At 46.4% G+C, this 17,397-nt stretch overlaps 1 protein-coding gene across 1 annotated transcript in view; it reads right to left on the reverse strand.

Annotated features, from left to right (window-relative positions):
* LOC122923254 (F-BAR and double SH3 domains protein 1-like) overlaps positions 1–9,396 on the reverse strand; it is an 89,307-nt gene extending 79,911 nt beyond the window's left edge. The window contains exons 1-2 of the mRNA XM_044274035.1: positions 9,293–9,396; positions 6,842–6,939 (exon numbers count right to left, since the gene is read on the reverse strand). Coding sequence (XP_044129970.1) covers positions 6,842–6,939; positions 9,293–9,313 — 119 coding nt within the window. The 5' untranslated portion in view covers positions 9,314–9,396. The remainder of the gene's footprint in view (positions 1–6,841; positions 6,940–9,292) is intronic.
* Between the last annotated feature and the right edge of the window lie 8,001 nt (positions 9,397–17,397).

Raw genomic sequence — 17,397 nt, forward strand, 5'->3', positions numbered from 1 at the left:
GTGAAAGTAGTGTAGTGCCGAAGTGTAAAAAGTGCTCTGGTCATGAAGGGGGTTTCAGCTAGCGGGGCTGAAGTGGTTAAAGGATTATACCATGATTGAAGTAAAAATTGTTCCAACAGCTCAGCTAGATTAATTTCAAGACGGCAGCTCGGGGGATGTGTCATTTCTGTTGCAGCTCTTTCCCTATAACTGCCACAGGTTCTAACAGAAGATATGACAGTTCAAGATTAAAACTGAGCATGTGCTACCACAGAGGTACATTTTATTAAATAGCTCAGTGGCTACACTAAATTTACATGCAATTACAAAAGCCTTCAGAAGCAGATGCTGGTTTGAAAACTGTACAATATTTTTCGTGACACAACCCCTTTAAAGGGGTTGTCCAGGGTCAGAGCTGAACCCGGACATATCCCCTTTTTCACCCAGGCAGCCCCTCTGATATGAGCATTTCATGCTCCGATGCTCTCCCTTGCCCTGTGCAGTATAGTTCAGGGCAAGGGCTTTTTTGTTTATATTTTTACACTACTAGGTGGAGGCTTCCACCTAGCAGTGAGCCCGGTGACGTCACCGGCACTGATGGGCAGGCTTTAGCTCTGCCCTAGCCATTTTGCATGCTAGGGAAGCGCTAAACCCTGCATATTAGTACAGGTGACATCATCAGGCTCACTGCTGGGCAGAAGCCTCTGCCTAGCTTTACCTATGGAGAGTCCCGTACGTCCCCGGAACTCCATTGGGATACATTCAAATATTTCCTGCTCACACAACTGCAGACGGTAGCAAGGCGCTACAAGATAGTTGATTATGGGGGTCCCTGCAGCAACTTTGAGAAGGTGGGTCGCTGTTAAAAACTAGATTTTTATACTTACCATAAAATCTGTTTCTCTTCTGTTCATTGGGGTACACAGGCATTAAACATGGGTATAGCTTTTGCCGCTAGGAGGCGGACACTAAGCACAAAAGTGTGAGCTCCTCCCTTCAGCTATATCCCTTCCTGCAGGGACCAAGCTAATCAGTTTAGTGCAAAAGCAGTAGGAGAAGGCAGACATAAGAAAATCACATTATGTGCAAACCAAGAACCACACAGGCCCGAAAAGACCCATAAACAAAATAATCTAATTTAGATGGAATATCGACACCACCTTCAGCAACAAGAACTGCACAGGGGGCGAAAGACCACCTTATCCTGATGGAGGATCAGGAAGGGCAACCGACATGACAGTGCCGCAAGTTCCGACACTCTACGGATAGAAGTAATTGCAACAAAAAAAGCCACCTTATAAGACAGGAAGCGCAGCGACACCTGCTGCAAAGGCTCAAACGGAGAAGATTGAAGAGCGTTGAGCACTAGATTAAGATCCCAAGGATCCAATGGAGGACAGAAGGGAGGCGCCACCCCCTGCAGAAAAGTCTGAACCTCCGAAAGCGAAGTTGAATTTCGCTGAAAAAGAATGGAGAGAGCCGACACTTGCCCTTTGAGAGAGCCGAGAGCCAGCCCCATGTCCATGCCCGACTGCAGGATAGCCAAAAGTCTCGGCAAAGAAAAACAAACGGGAGACACCTGTCACCGCTTGCACTAACTAAAGTAGGACTTCCAAGTCTGGTGGTAGATTCTGGAAGACGACTGCTTCCTGGCATGAATCATAGTCTGGACCACTGCATCCGAAAAACCCAGAGCCGTCAGTACGACAGCTTCAACAGCCATGCTGTTAGATGTAGCAACCCTAAATTCGTGTGGAAGATCGGCCCCTGCGACAGCAAGTCCTCCTGAAGAGGAAGATGCCATGGTTCGTCGGCAAGAAGTGCAACTAGGGATGCATGCAACACCCTGCGCGGCCAATCTGGGGCCACGAGAATTACGGGCGGTCCATCAGACCTGATCTTCCTGAGAAGCCGCAGAATTAGCGGAAAAGGCGGGAACACATAAGGAAACGTGAACCGACTCCACAGGATCACCAGGGTCCCTGGACTGGTCGACGAAGTCCTCGACCTTGTTGTTGAGCTGTGACTCCATGAGATCCACATCCGGCTGACCCCACCTCTCGCAGATGTTCTGAAAGACCTGTGGGTGAAGAGCCCACTCGCCAGGATCGAGACACTCCCAGCTGAGAAAGTCCGCGATCCAGTTGTCTACGCCTGGAATGTGAACTGCCAATAGCGCCGGAACATGTTTCTCCGCCCAGCAAAAAATTAGCGCCGTCTCCTCCATGACTGTCGGGCTCCAGGTGCCACCCTGGTGATTGATGTAGGCCACAAATTGGTAGTAAAATGGACCCACTGCGAACCGGACAAACCTCTGATGACTGACGCATATGGGAACGTGAAGCTAAGCGTCCTTGATGTCTATCGAGGACAGGTACTCCCCGGGTTCCATGGACGCAATGACCGACCTCAGTGACTCTATCCGGAATCTGCGGACGGGTGCGCGCCCTGAGGTTTTTTATATGAACTAAGGCCTCTTTCACACTTTGTCCGGATCCGGCGTGTACTCCACTTGCCGGAATTACACGCCCGGATCCAGAAAAACGCAAGTGTACTGAAAGCATATGAAGACGGATCTGTCTTCAAAATGCTTTCAGTGTTACTATGGCAGCCAGGATGCTATTAAAGTCCTGGTTGCCATAGTAGGAGCGGGGGAGCGGTATACTTACAGTCCGTGCGGCTCCTGGGGCGCTCCAGAATGACGTCAGAGCGCCCCATGCGCATGGATGACGTGCCATGCGATCACGTGATCCATGCGCTTGGGGCGCCCTGACGTCACTCTGGGGCGCCCCGGGAGCCGCACGGACGGTTAGTATGCTGCTCCCCGGCCAGCCCCACTACACTTTACCATGGCTGCCAGGACTTTAGCGTCCCGGCAGCCATGGTAACCATTCAGAAAAAGCTAAACGTCGTATCCGGCAATGCGCCGAAACGACGTTTAGCTTAAGGCCGGATCCGGATCAATGCCTTTCAATGGGCATTAATTCCGGATCCGGCCTTGCGGCAAGTCTTCATGATTTTTGGCCGGAGCAAAAAGCGCAGCATGCTGCGGTATTTTCTCCGGCCAAAAAACGTTCCGTTCCGGAACTGAAGACATCCTGATGCATCCTGAACGGATTTCACTCTATTCAGAATGCATTAGGATAAAACTGATCAGGATTCTTCCGGCATAGAGCCCCGATGACGGAACTCTATGCCGGAAGAAAACAACTCAAGTGTGAAAGAGCCCTTAGGCTGGTTGAGGTGCTGTACACTGCTTATCTATAGGTAGTAAGTCTACTGTGATATGTGCTACTTGTGCAGGGGGTGGTCCAAGCCTGCCTTTAAATGAATGTTTATGAGCTGTCAGGGAACTAGAGAAAAGGGATACAGATCAAGTTTGCAAAGCAGCTCCCTGGCGGATTTACTGAGAAGGAGAAGGAACAGTCCGCAGATGAAATAAAACTGAAACCTATTAAAGACAAAACTGTTGTCCATTTTCCATAAAGACAGATCTGAAAAATGTTTTTTTAGATAAGTAGAATTTAATAATGAAAAAATTACCCCCACAATGTCCATAGCCTTTAAATTGCTGAAAATATCCACTAGTTCTGCAGCAATGACAGAAAATCTTAAATTGTGTTTTCAGTACTTCCTTCTGGGATTCATGTCCCCACCAATTCCTTGGTCGAACTTGATGGACTTATGTCTTTTTTCAACCATATTAACTATGTAACTATGTAACAGTAGGTAATACAATGCAATGACAGTCACCCTTGAGACCAGATACACCCTACCGTGCCCTGTAGACTGTGAAAAGACTGCAGAATACAGGCTGTCACTGTCTATTTCGTTGGTGGAACTTTAGGGACATGACATTTCCTGCAGTGTTAAATCCGCCTTATTGTATAACAATTCTGTAACATAGCACTATATAACTAAAAGCAAACACCGAGCTGTATAAACTCTAGGTTTCCAGCATCAATACTGCTGTGTCAGATGCATTTCCAAACGGGACTACTGCCTCAATGTGCCGCTATCCTCCCACTCAATAAGAAAAAAGCCAGCTTTCACACAGTTTACTTAGCTTCCCACTGAAAGGAAGTGAATGCACGGCTAAAGTATGCTACGTAGAGAGTTAGAGCACTGGACCTCGGCAAGGCTGCTTCCTTCAATTCAAGTGATATCATCTTACATCAGGCTCCGCTTACAGGAGTTTAAGGGTTACCTAGATCAAGAAGGGTGAGGAGCTCAACCACGGCCAGTCACCTAGTACCCATGCACTGTATAGCAACCAAAAATACCAGGCAATTTTCCAGTCTCCATTTCTGTATTTCCCTAGAGGAGGTTCCAATCACCTGCTATGGAATCGGATGAGAACTGGAGAAGCTTTGCAGGAAGAAAAGAACACTGCACCATAACATTGTTTTAGGGCCCCAACACATAAATCTGTGCTAGTGTTTTTTTTATTTTTTTATAATGCCCTAAAAAACCCTAAAAGTCATAGAAGAAAGGGATGTAAATGATCTCTTAACAAGCTCTGCCTCTGATGCCACCAGATGCAAGGCAAATATCCGATAAGTCAGTGTTTGACCCTTTAAATAGTCCTTGAGACATGACTTGGATAATAAATAAGCCAGCACCTCATCTGCAGGCGGCTGTTTCGGGGTGATTGCCCCTCATCAGTGCAGAGCACAGAGTACTGGCTTAGGGTACTTTCACACTAGCATTACTCTTTTTCCGGTATTGAGTTCCGTCCTAGAGGCTCAATACCGAAAAAAAAAAACGCTTCAGTTTTATCCTAATGCATTCTGAATGGAGAGCATTCCGTTCAGTATGCATCAGGATGTCTTCAGTTCAGTCCCTTTACGGTATTTGGCCGTAGAAAATACTGCAACATGCTGCCGTATTTTCTCCGGCCAAAATTCCAGAACACTTGCCGGAATGGCGGATCCGCCATTAATTCCCATTGAAATGTATTAATGCCGGATCCGGTACCAAGTGTTCTGGAAAATCGGATCCGGTTTCCCGGTCTGTGCATGCGCAGCCCTTTCAAAATGCGAAAATAAATAAATACCGGATCCGTTTTTCCAGATGACACCGGAGAGAAGGATCCTGAATTTCAATGCATTTGTCAGACGGATTCGCATCCGGATCTGTCTACAAACGATATCCATTTGCACACTGATTTCCAGATCCAGCAGGCAGTTACAGCGGTGGAACTGCCTGCCGGATCCTCACAACTCAAGTGTGAAAGTACCCTTAACTGGGTGAGAGGCCTAAGTAAGGATTTGGGGGGTACTATCTCTCCTTAAGGAGACAGCGCCTTAATCGGCGTAATTTTCTTTTCTTGTCGCATGCTTTTTTATGGGGTTTCTTTTCTGTGGCTTTTTTTCATTCACAAGCATATCTTTTGGGGGGGAAAAACACAACATGCAAACATTTTTAAAAAGCACCATGAACAATGCTATTGAAAACACATCAATATTAAGAACAACAGCCCATATATAATAATGTTTCTGCACTAAAAATCTGTCTAAAAAAAACAGAACAAATTGGCGCATCTAGGGTTTCTACACTTTCTTTTCTGACATGCTCAAAAAGGGGTGGGGCTTGGCGGAAAGTGGGTGGTGATGCACAGGAAAGGGAAAGGGCCTAAGATGCAAAAATCTGTCTGAAAGTAAGGAACAGTGTCTGTCCCTGCACCAGCCTTAGCCCCCGTGATAAATCTGCTGTGGGTCTAGACAGCCTGGCAAAGCTCACGCCATCTTTAGGACTAGTAAATCTGGGTCAATGTGTGTACTGGATTTCATAATTTCCATAGGCTTTCATCTAAGGCTACTTTCTTTTTTGCGGATCCGTAAAAACGCTTCCGTTACCATAATACAACTGCATGCATCAGTCATGAATGGATCTGGTTGTAATATGTCTTCTATAGCCATGACAGATCCGTCATGAACACCATTGAAAATCAATGGGGGACGGATCCGTTTTCTATCGTGTCAGAGAAAACTGATCCGTCCCCATTGACTTACATTGTGTGTCCGGATGGATCCATCTTGCTAATTTTTGGGCTTTTTCCCACCTCAAAACGGCATCCTATTCATTTCAATGGGAAGCAGCACTTGCTTTGTTTTTCCATGTAGAAAAGAAGAAATGTGGAATAAAAGAAGCAGCTTTCCCTATCTTGGGGCGGAATCTACGCTGAATCTCCCAATGAACTGAATGGTTAACATCACAAAAAAAATAAGATGTCCATACATGTCAGCGCGTTTCTGTGCATTTTCTGCTAATTTTTCTGCTAAAATGAGCTAAAAATTGGGTTTGTATTGAAGAAAACACCCATTAGTTAAAGGGGTCGTCCGGGCTCTCCTATATTGATGACCTATCCTCAGTGGAGGTCCCCACGATCAGCTGTATAAGGAGATGGTGCATGCAGTGCGCACAGGCCGTCTCCAGTCTCTCTTCCTGCCCACTGCTATCTATGGCAAATACCGCAGACCGCAGCAGCGGACAGGAAGAGAGAAGGGAGACGGCACGTGCGCACTGCATGCACCGTCTCCTCATACAGCTGATCGTGGGGGTGCCGGGAATCAGACCCCCGGCGATCTGATAATGATGACCTATCCTGACAATAGGTCATCACTGGTAAAAGGGTTAAAAAAAAAAAAAACGATGAAAAAAATGCATTAAAAAAATTGTCAAAAACCATAAAAAATGTAAAAAAAAAATTAAATCACTGTTGGTAGGAGTGCACTCCCCTCACTAATCCTACCCTCATACTGTGCTGGCATTATATGGGCAGTATAATCTGAATCTTACATTAGTATTGGAGTACAATCATCCAGTGATTTAGATGGCGGCACTTTATGTCACTTCTTACCTGATGTCTTCCAGGAGTTCAGTGTCTTGCTGCTGCTTGTTCTGCAGACATGACAGCTGCTCCACAAATCGAACCTTCACCTCCTGGGTTACTTTCACCTGAGAACCCAAAATATACACAATTCACCAACTGAGATCGGTACAGAGTATTCAAAAGAAAATGTTGCACTCTGGATTTTAATACTGATGGCCGATCTGCAGGTCATGAAGTTCTGATCAGCGCCCGTCAGCTGTTGCAGAGTAGCTCCAGCGCCAAAACTGCACACCTGAAACATTGCTAGCACTCACTTCAATGGCATCAGACCAGCCCCCGACGAGTGTACGGAGCTATATAGTTCCTGCACCGGAGTTACTCTACAACAGCGGACCATCAGCACTGTGGGTTATTGGACCCCTACCAGATATGAATGGCTTATCCGTGAGGATCTGACAGAAAATAAAAATCCTGGAATACCTCTTTAAGCCAAAGTTCACATTTGATCAATATTAGGATAGGTCATCAATGCATGACCGGTGGGTGTCCGACCCCACTTAATCAACAATACGAACAGGCAGACGACAATGGCTTCATCGTCTATATGTAGTATGGCCGTGCCTTGTGGTGAATGGGGCTGATTGCCCTCCTGGGGTTGTTGGATCACCTCCTGATCATCCTAAGGAGAGCCCTTCAAAGTGGTACTTGAATGAGTCCCTCAGTACCATGAGAGGGCCTACTGAGGTGTGCTGAGTTTTCAGCCGTTTTAATTCTCAGAATCAGATATGAAGTCCACAGCAATGTGCCACCTCGTTCCCTCAGATGAGGTTCCTCAGCGTCCTAGCATAGCTGTAGTGTCTCCAGCACCAGGCAGTATACTGTAGACTTAGTTGAGATGATTGATTTTTCTGGACGGCCTTCTGGGAAGTGTCAGTAGTGTACTTACCTCTCGGTGTCTGCTCGGTGTCTGGGGGCTGCAGTGACATGTGTGAGGAGGCTTTCATCTCTAACGCCCGGATATGCTGGAAACTCAATATGGGAGCAGTCGTCTGAGGCGACACAGAGAAGAGACTGTGGGGGAAATGTATCAAAACTGCTGTGAAGGAAAACTGCTTGTCCATAGAAACTAGAGTTGAGTGGAGCTGCCTTTTGGCAGGTTCAGGGGTTCAAGTGAATAACGTAATGGATTCCGTTCTCACGGAATCCGTAACGCAATTCAATGCCGGTTTGCCAAACAGAATGCCTTTAGAGGCATTGCGTGTCATAATACAAGTGTATGGCCAGCAGAACGGATCCCTCGGAGCTGGCCATACACTTATCATGCGGCATGCCGGCATTGAATTACGCGACGCATTCCGTGATAACGGAATTCATTACGTTATTCACTTAAACTCTGAACCTGCCTAAAAGCAGATTCACTCATTTCTAATAGCAACCAATCAGATTCCACCTTTCATTTTTTAGAGCTAATTTAGAAAATTAAAGATGGAATCCAATTGGTCGCTATGGGCAACTGAGCCAGTTTTGATAAATCTCCCCATTGGGTTCTTTGTACTCGTGGAAACTGACCTGCCGTGCGGATTTTACAACGAATACGCACCTTATATATATATATTGGTGTTCCTCATAGACTTCAATATGGTTGTTAAGCACTAAAATCGCACCAAAAACCACATAAAAAGTGCAATAAATAGTGTGGATTTATTTGCATTTTTATGTTGTTTTTTTTCATGCTGATTTTCTGCCTACAAACCTGCAACATGCGCGTAGACTTAGAAAACACGCTGGAAAAATCAGCACAGATTCGGGGTTTTTCAGCTTCCCATTCCACGCCAGGATAGAGCTCGCTGCTTCTTTTCTCCACCGTTTTTTTCAGCGTGGAAAAAAGAAAACAAGTTCTGCCTCCCACTGAAAAACCTTGAGCGAACAGGTCCAAAGGGTGGCTGCACATGGGGCCGAAAATCTGCAAGAAATTTGCACCAAAACCCGAACATAAACCTACACTATTTATAGCAGGTTTTCTGCGTTTTTGGTGCATAATGCTGCCAGACTTATCAACTATGGCGCAATCTCCCTCCAGTGGGAGGGCTGTGTAAAGAATGGAGTGCCGTCTCCACGTGCCATATTTGATGAATTTGGCGCACATTGTGCCAACGCAGACACAAGCACATCTGACTTCAGATATAACCTCCTAGGTGTGCAGAATACACAGCAGAATGAACAGGACAGGTGGGCAGTGCCCTAGGAGCTGTCAGTGCTCCTCCGATGCCCATAGTGCCCAATGGGTTGAACTGCAGTGGGCACCTGGCACTAGTGATCAGATGACTGGACATGTCCTGCAGCTTGTGGAATGCTTGCAGGATTTCCTGCCCTGTGCCATGTAAACAAGGACAGGTACAGCGGCAGCCTGGACTCCAGTGACAGGTGACAGCCCCTCTACCACAGGACCCCCGGGGTCTCCCCTGCAGCCATACTCACTTTCCTAGGAGGAGGCTGCATGCTGACGGCTGCTCCAGCTCTCCGGTGTTGACAGGACAAGGTAGCAGAAGCCCGGAACTCAGCTCACCTCTGCCAGCTCCCCGCCCCCTCCCACACATCGTGTCACTCAGACAAAACCCCGCCCAGCGAGCCCGCTTGCCCCGCCCCTTTATTATATTCATACCCTGTCTCCACGCAAACGGCTCAGTTCTGAGAACTCGCTCACGTCTGGTCTGTCAGAGTCTATTGCGTTTACTAGGACACAGCGACACCTTGTGTTATAATAGCAGAGCTGCAGGCACTCGATGGATATTCCTGTGCTGCCTGTTCACCCCAGTCTTTCTCTGCAGTTTGTAACCAGTCCCCTTAATACCCCCACATAGTAATTACCCCCCTTGTGTCAGCACACAGTAATAATGCCCACACATGCCCCCTTCAATGTAGTAATGCCCACATTGTGCCCCCAGAGTTGTTATGCCCATATGTGCCCCTTTCACAGTAGTTATGCCCATATGTGCTACTTTCACAATAGTAATGCCCACATTGTGCCTGTTTCACAGTACTTATGGCCATATATGTCCCTTTGCAGAAGTAATGCCCACATTGTGCCCCCTTCACAATAGTAATGCTCCCATGTGCCCCTTTCACAGTAGTTATGTCCCTCAAAGTAGTTAGGCCCAGACATGCCCCTCACAGTAGTTATGCCCATGTGTGCCTCTTTCACAGTAGTTATGCCCACATTGTGCTCCCTTCACAGTAGTAATGCTCATATGTGCCCCTTCACAGTAGTTATGCCCACATTGTGCCCCCTTTACAGTAGTAATGCTCAAATGTGCCCCTCACAGTAGTTATGCCCAGATGTGCCCCCTTTCACAGTAGTAATGCCCACATGCACCGCCCTCACAGTAGTTATGCCCAGATGTGCCCCCTTTCACAGTAGTTATGCCCAGGTATGTGCCCCCCTCGGATGATTCTTACAGCATCCCTCAGCAGCAGCAGGATACTGTGGAGGTGGAGCAGAGGCTGATTCCCGGCTAGGACTGCTCGTCCTACACAGCCCAGCAGCCGGAGCAGAGAGCAGATGGCTTCCTGCTTCACCATTACAATCAGCTGATAGCGGGACACACCTCAGCTGATAGCGGGACAGCCAGGGAAATCTGGGACTGTTCCGCTGGATCCGGGAAGGTTGGAGGTATGGTTACTAGTGTTGGGCACGAATATTCGTATCGCAAATTTGAATCGCAAATATCGCCACTTCGAGAATTTGCAAAAAAAATTCATATAGTGCTATATATTCTAGATTTTTTTTCCATCAGTAACCTCCCTTCTTGCTTGTGGGCCAATGAGAAGGCTGCAATATCTTCGTCTGAACTTAGCAACATCCCTAGCAACCAATAGGAAAGTTTCCTACCCCTAACTATATAAGAACCTCCCCAGCAGTAGTGTTATGGAGTTCTGAGAGAGACAGCAGTGTCATTGCTGTGCTCTGTGCTTTGCTGTGTCATTACATTAGATAGTTAGATAGCTTATATATACTGTATATAATAATATAGATAGTTAGTGGGAGGTAGCAAAAATATGAAGTTGGACATATTGCGCAAAAATATGCGCGTCATTAATTGCCGATTTGCACAATCACGAATATATTGGAGCACTCTATCTGCATATAAAGCTATTGTAATGTTCTGCCGCCCCAACCATTTTCTCCAGTCTCAGGAAACTTCTAGCAGCTTGAAAAAAGTAGCTACAGTGACCCATGCCTGTATTGTGCGCGTATTACGTGAATATTACATTGGCGATTTTTTCTTTTCAATCAAGAAAATAATCGCGAATTTGTGAATATATGACGAATATTCACCCAAATATTTGCGAAATATAGCGAATTTGAATATTGCCCCTGCCGCTCATCACTAATGGTTACAGTAATAATACAGTAATAATAAGACCTCTAATAATGCTTAGGCTACTTTCATACTTGCGTCGTTAATTCCAGTATTGAGATCCGGCAGAGGATCTCAAAACTGGAATTAAATGGATCCATCTTGATTTTGCACACCGTTCCGTTAGGATGCGGTTGTGTGAACTCAAAACGGAAAAAGATCCATTGACCTATATTGTTTTCAGCGCCGGATCCGTTTTTATTTCCATTTTTATGACCAGACACAAAACCACTGCAAGAGCTCACAAAACGGAATGCTGCCGGAGCAGAAGACATCCCGATGCATCCTGAACGGATCTCTTTCCATTCAGAATGCATGGGGACTAAACAGAAACAGTTTCTTCCGGTATTGAGATCCTCTGCCGGATGTCAATACCGGAAAACAACAACACAAGGAAGAAAGTAGCCTTAGAAAACAAGTTCATATTATTATTAGTGTTGATCACGAATAATCAAATTGCGAATTTTTATCCCGAATATCGGCACTTCGAGAATTTGCGAATATTTAGAATATAGTGATATATATTCGTCATTTCGAATATTCGAGATTTTTTTTTAATCAGTACACATGATCCTTCCCTGCTTCCAGCTTGTGGGCCAATGGGAAGGCTGCAATATCTTTGACTTTAGGAGTAGTGTTGATTGCAAATTTTCATAATGTGAATTTTTCAATTGCCGATATTCGCAATCAAGAAAGTAAGTAATGACTGGAGATAACAAATTCATGGCGAATATTCGCCCAAATATTCACAAAATATCACAAATTCGAATATTGCCCCTGCCGCTCTTCACTAATTATTATTATCATTATTATTATTTAGTTATTTGAAAGTGCCATTAATTCGATGGCGCTGTACATCAAGTTACACAAATATAAAAATACAATAAACAAACTATTAACAGACTGGTACAGAGGGGTAGAGGACCCTGCCCGCAAGAGCTTACAATCTCCAAGGTAAGCGGAGAACACAGGAGGTGAGGGAATAGGCTGCTAATCTGGATGTGTGGCCACAGCATGCTATTGCAAGTGGTAAGCTTTCCTGAAAAGGTGGGTTTTTAACCGGGAAGGTTTGGGGAGAGCGTGATGTGTTGGGGGAGCTTGTTCCAGAGTAGGGGAGAGGCACATGACAATTTTGTAGTCGATTGTGTGAGTAACAGATGACAGGAAAACTGAGGAGTAGGTCCTGTGAAGATCTGAGATTATGTGGGGATGTATCGAGAAATCAGGTCAGAGATGTAAGGAGGGAACAGGTTGTGGACGGCCTTACATGTAGTTGTAAGTATTTTAATCTGAAATCACTGGGCAATGAAGAGTCAGTGAAGGGATTGGCAGAGGAGGGAGGTGGATTAAATGGGCAGCAGAGTTGAGAATAGATTGGATATGTGTTTTGCGGATACACGGAGACACGGATCCGCAAAACACGGAAAGCGGCAATGTGCGTTCCGCATTTTGCGGACCGCACATTGCCGACATAATAGAATATGTCTGTTCTTGTCCGCAATTGCGGACAAGAATAGGACATGTTCTATTTTTTTGCGGAAACTGAATCACGGATGCGGAAGTGCGGATCCGCAAATGTGGATGCGGACAGCACATTCCGTCCCCATAGAGAATGAATGGGTCCGCACCCTTTCCGCAAAATTGCGGAAAGGATGCGGACCCATTTTGCGGACGTGTGAATGGAGCCTTAGAGTTATGGATAGGAGGCCACACAGGAGGATGTTGTAGAAGTCCAGGCGGGAGACGAGAATGCACTAGTATTTTTGTGACTCAGGGGTGAGGAAGGCGCGAATACTACGAGAAATGTTGAAAACTGCAGGTGGAGGTGAGGGTTTGGATGTGTGGCTCAAAGAGGACCTTTCATGGGTTTGTAGTAAGTGAGATAAATATCTGTACCTGTGGGGTAGCCCCCGCAGATGCTGCCACCCTGCCTGTTTTTTTAAAATATCGCTCCTGCACCCCATTATGGCCCCCACAAATGTTGCGCTCAGTATGCTAATACTGAGCATCGGAGAAATGAGGAGTATACCCAGTCTTTCTCTGTGTGCGTCTCCTTGGCTGTGGTGCTGTCCAATCACAGCGCAGAGCGTCACAGCCAGGTACTTTTTTTCTCCCTGCGCTGCGATTGGACAGCATTAGTGGGTTTTTGTTTGTCCACCCGCCTCTTGAGGATTGACCACAAGTTCTCAATGGGATTAAGATCTGGGGAATTTCCAGGCCATGGACCCAAAATGTCAACGTTTTGGTCCCCGAGCCACTTAGTTATCACTTTTGCCTTATGGCACGGTGCTCCATCGTGCTAAAAAATGCATTATTCCTAACCAAACTGTTGTTGGATTTTTGGAAGAAGTTGCTGTTGAACGGTGTTTTGGTACCATTCTTTATTCATGGCTGTGTTTTGGGGCAAAATTGTAAGTAAGCCCACTCCCTTGGATGAGAAGCAACCCCACACATGAATGGTCTCAGGATGCGTTACTGTTGGCATGACACAGGACTGATGGTAGCGCTCACCTTTTCTTCTCCGGACAAGCCTTTTTCCTGATGCCCCAAACAATCGGAAAGAGGCTTCATCGGAGAATATGACTTTGCCCCAGTCCTCAGCAGTCCATTCACCATATTTTCTGCAGAAGATCAATCTGTCCCTGATGGTTTTTTTTGGAGAGAAGTGGCTTCTTTGCTGCCCTTCTTGACACCAGGCCATCTTCCAAAAGTCTTCGCCTCACTGTGCGTTCAGACTGTATTTCAAATCTGGATGTACTAGAGACTGTATTTCATATCTGGATGTACCAGAGACTGTATTTCATATCTGGATGTACCAGAGACTGTATTTCATATCTGGATTTACTAAAGACTGTATTTCATATCTGGATGTACTAGAGACTGTTTTATATCTAGATGTAACCGTTACCAGGAGCAACGTGGGGGCCGTTTCCCTGGGCGCAAAAGTGCAGGGGGCGCCAGGCAGCTGAAATTTCAAGTGGCTAGTGGCCTGAAGCCTATGAGGCAGTAGAGCGACCGTAGTGTCTAGAATGGAGTTGATCCTAGGAGGTATGATGTCAGGGGAAGAGACGGAGTCTCGTCATCCAGGGGGCGGGCCCTAAAGATGAGCGGGAGATTCTACAGAGCAGGATGTTGGAGAGAGGAGCAGAGGCTGCAGCCAGGTCAGTATGTGGAGGAGAATGTTATTTTTACTTGGGGGGCTTTTTGCAGGGGCGCTCTTGTTACTGGCACACGATGGGGTGGCTCTTATTACTGGCACATTATGGGGGGCTCTTGTTACTGGCACATGATGGGGGGCTCTTATTACTGGCACATGATGGGGGGCTCTTGTTACTGGCACATTAGGAGCGCTCTTGTTACTGGCATATTGGGGGGGCTCTTGTTACTGGCACATTGGGGGGCTCTTGTTACTGGCACATGATGGGGGGCTCTTGTTACTGGCACATGTGGGGGGCTCTTGTTACTGGCACATGATGGGGGGCTCTATGTTACTGGCACATGATGGGGGGCTCTTGTTACTGGCACATGATGGGGGGCTCTTGTTACTGGCACATGATGGGGGGCTCTTGTTACTGGCACATGATGGGGGGCTCTTGTTACTGGCACATGATGGGGGGCTCTTGTTACTGGCACATGATGGGGGGCTCTTATTACTGGCACATGATGGGGGGCTCTTATTACTGGCAAATGATGGGGGGCTCTTATTACTGGCAAATGATGGGGGGCTCTTGTTACTGGCACATGATGGGGGGGGATCTTGTTACTGGCACATGATGGGGGGCTCTTGTTACCTGCACATGATGGGGGGGCTCTTGTTACTGGCACATTATTGGTGGGCACTATAGAGGCATCTACTAAGGCCACAAAAAAGGGGTATTTTATATGGGGGCTCTGTACAATAGCATTTTATACTGGGACACATTATGGTGGGTACTATGGGGAAGGGGGAGAGGATAACTATGGGGTCATCTACGGGGTGCACTAAGAAGGCGGTTTTTATACTTGCAAATTATGGGGGACACTGAGGGCATCTACTGGGGCACTATATATGGGGCATTTTATACTGGTACATTATAGGGGGCAATTTATAAGAATAATTATTTCTACTGGGGGGGCATTATGATGGGTTTTATTACTCCCCCATGGTATGAGCCCCCTAGTAGCAGCACCAGCCTCTCCTTGCTCTGCTATTCCTCTGCCCCTTCTCCAAATCCTTATTATAAAATCTTTCTTATTAGGATAAAACACAACATCAGCTCCACGAGCCCGCGGCCAAAGTGTTGAAGTGGTGTCCGAGATCCCCAAGGGCCAAGCCAAGTAATTGTAAGTTTTCATGGGAAATATGTTTATGTTATACACATATAGCATACACTGTGCCACACAATATACAGTATACCTCTACACTGTGTAGTCTGTTCTGTAAGCACCATAGTTTTGTGGCGGCAGACAGAAAATAATCTGAAAGTGCCCCTCCCGAGACCAGGCTCTTGATCCGCCACTGGTCTGGACCTCTCACAGGAGTGTACATTTCTTCTAAACTGTAATTCGTATCCTCTGACTTGCAGAAATCAGCGCTCGCTCTGTAACAACTAACAGGCAGTGCCTGTAGGCTGTAGCCTGGCCCTGTTACCGAAGCTAGCCGAGTGGTGTAAGGTTAAGGTACTAGTAGAGATGAGCGGCCGCTTAATCCTGATTTAAAGTTAAAGTTACTGCAGGATATTGATTACAGTTTAGAAATGTCAAATGTACACTCCTGTGAGCGGCGGGGAGGGAGATCTGTGGATGACACTGTTATAGGGAGGGGGATCTGTGGATGACACTGTTATAGGAAGGGAGATCTGTGCATGACACTGTTATAGGGAGGGGGATCTGTGGATGACACTGTTATGGGGAGGGGGGATCTGTGGATGACACTGTTATGGGGAGGGGGGATATGTGGATGACACTGTTATGGGGAGGTGGATGACACTGTCTAGGGGGAGGGGGATCTGTGGATGACACTGTTAATGGGGAGGGGGATCGTGTGGATGACACTGGGGTTATGGGGAGGGGGGGATATGTGGATGACACTGTTATAGGGAGGGGGAATCTGTGGATGACACATGTTATAGGGAGGGGGGGATCTGTGGTATGACACTGTTATAGGGGTGGTGGATCTATGGAGGACACATATAGCATAAGATGCTAAGTGTAACGGTATGTGTCCATCGCGACAGATCCCTCTCCATAACAGTGTCATCGCACAGACTCCCCCCATAGCAGTGTCATTCCACAGATCCCCCTCCCTATAACAGTGTCATCCACAGGCAACTAGGACATGTTGAAATCTGAGTGATAGTTTTTTTTTAAAGGGAATCTGGTCTATTTTGACCATATAAAACCGTTAACATAGCAATGTGCAATAAAGTACCTTCTTACCTACATTTGTCTTCTTTCTTTTATTCAACTTTTCATTCTTATTAAAAAGCGATTTTTCTGATATGCAAATTAAGTCTCAAGGTGCCCAGAGGGGCGTTATTACTCTGCTCTAGTGCCCAGTAACGCCCCCCTGCAGTGCCCAGCCGGCCTCCTAAAAAATAAATGTCCTCCCACATACTTGCCGAACGGCGCAGCCCCCTCCACTACGTCATTTAATTTATTCACTGCATCGTCTGTGCTCCCTCCTCTCTTTTCCTACGGCGCTGCTCGCTCCCCACTACGTCATTTAATGTATTCACTGCATCGGCCCTTGCTTCCTCCTCTCTTTTCCTCCTCCGAAATCCCGAGCAGGCGCAGTATCGCTGAGTGCCTGCGCCTGCACGATACTCCTGCATGCGCCGAGCCCAGTGACGTAATCAGAGCACTGTTGCCTCTGAGAGATTCTAGAGGAGGAAGCAAGGGCCGATGTGTGCAGTAAATAAATTAAATCTGTCACCTATTTTGACCATATAAAATCGTTAACATAGCAAAAAAGCGAATGAAAAGTTGAATAAAAGAAAGAAGACACGTGTAGGTAAGAAGGTACTTTATTGCACATTGCTATGTTAACGGTTTTATATGGTCAAAATAGGTGAGAGATTCCCTTTAAACCACAGACAGCAGGACTTTTCTTCCCTGTTGCGGTTTTAGGTATTGGGTAAAGTATCGCAGCATTTCTAAGCATACTTGTGTAAATGTATCGTTGTT

Source organism: Bufo gargarizans, unplaced genomic scaffold, assembly GCF_014858855.1.
Source record: "Bufo gargarizans isolate SCDJY-AF-19 unplaced genomic scaffold, ASM1485885v1 original_scaffold_1406_pilon, whole genome shotgun sequence".
NCBI classification, from domain to species: Eukaryota; Metazoa; Chordata; class Amphibia; order Anura; family Bufonidae; genus Bufo; species Bufo gargarizans.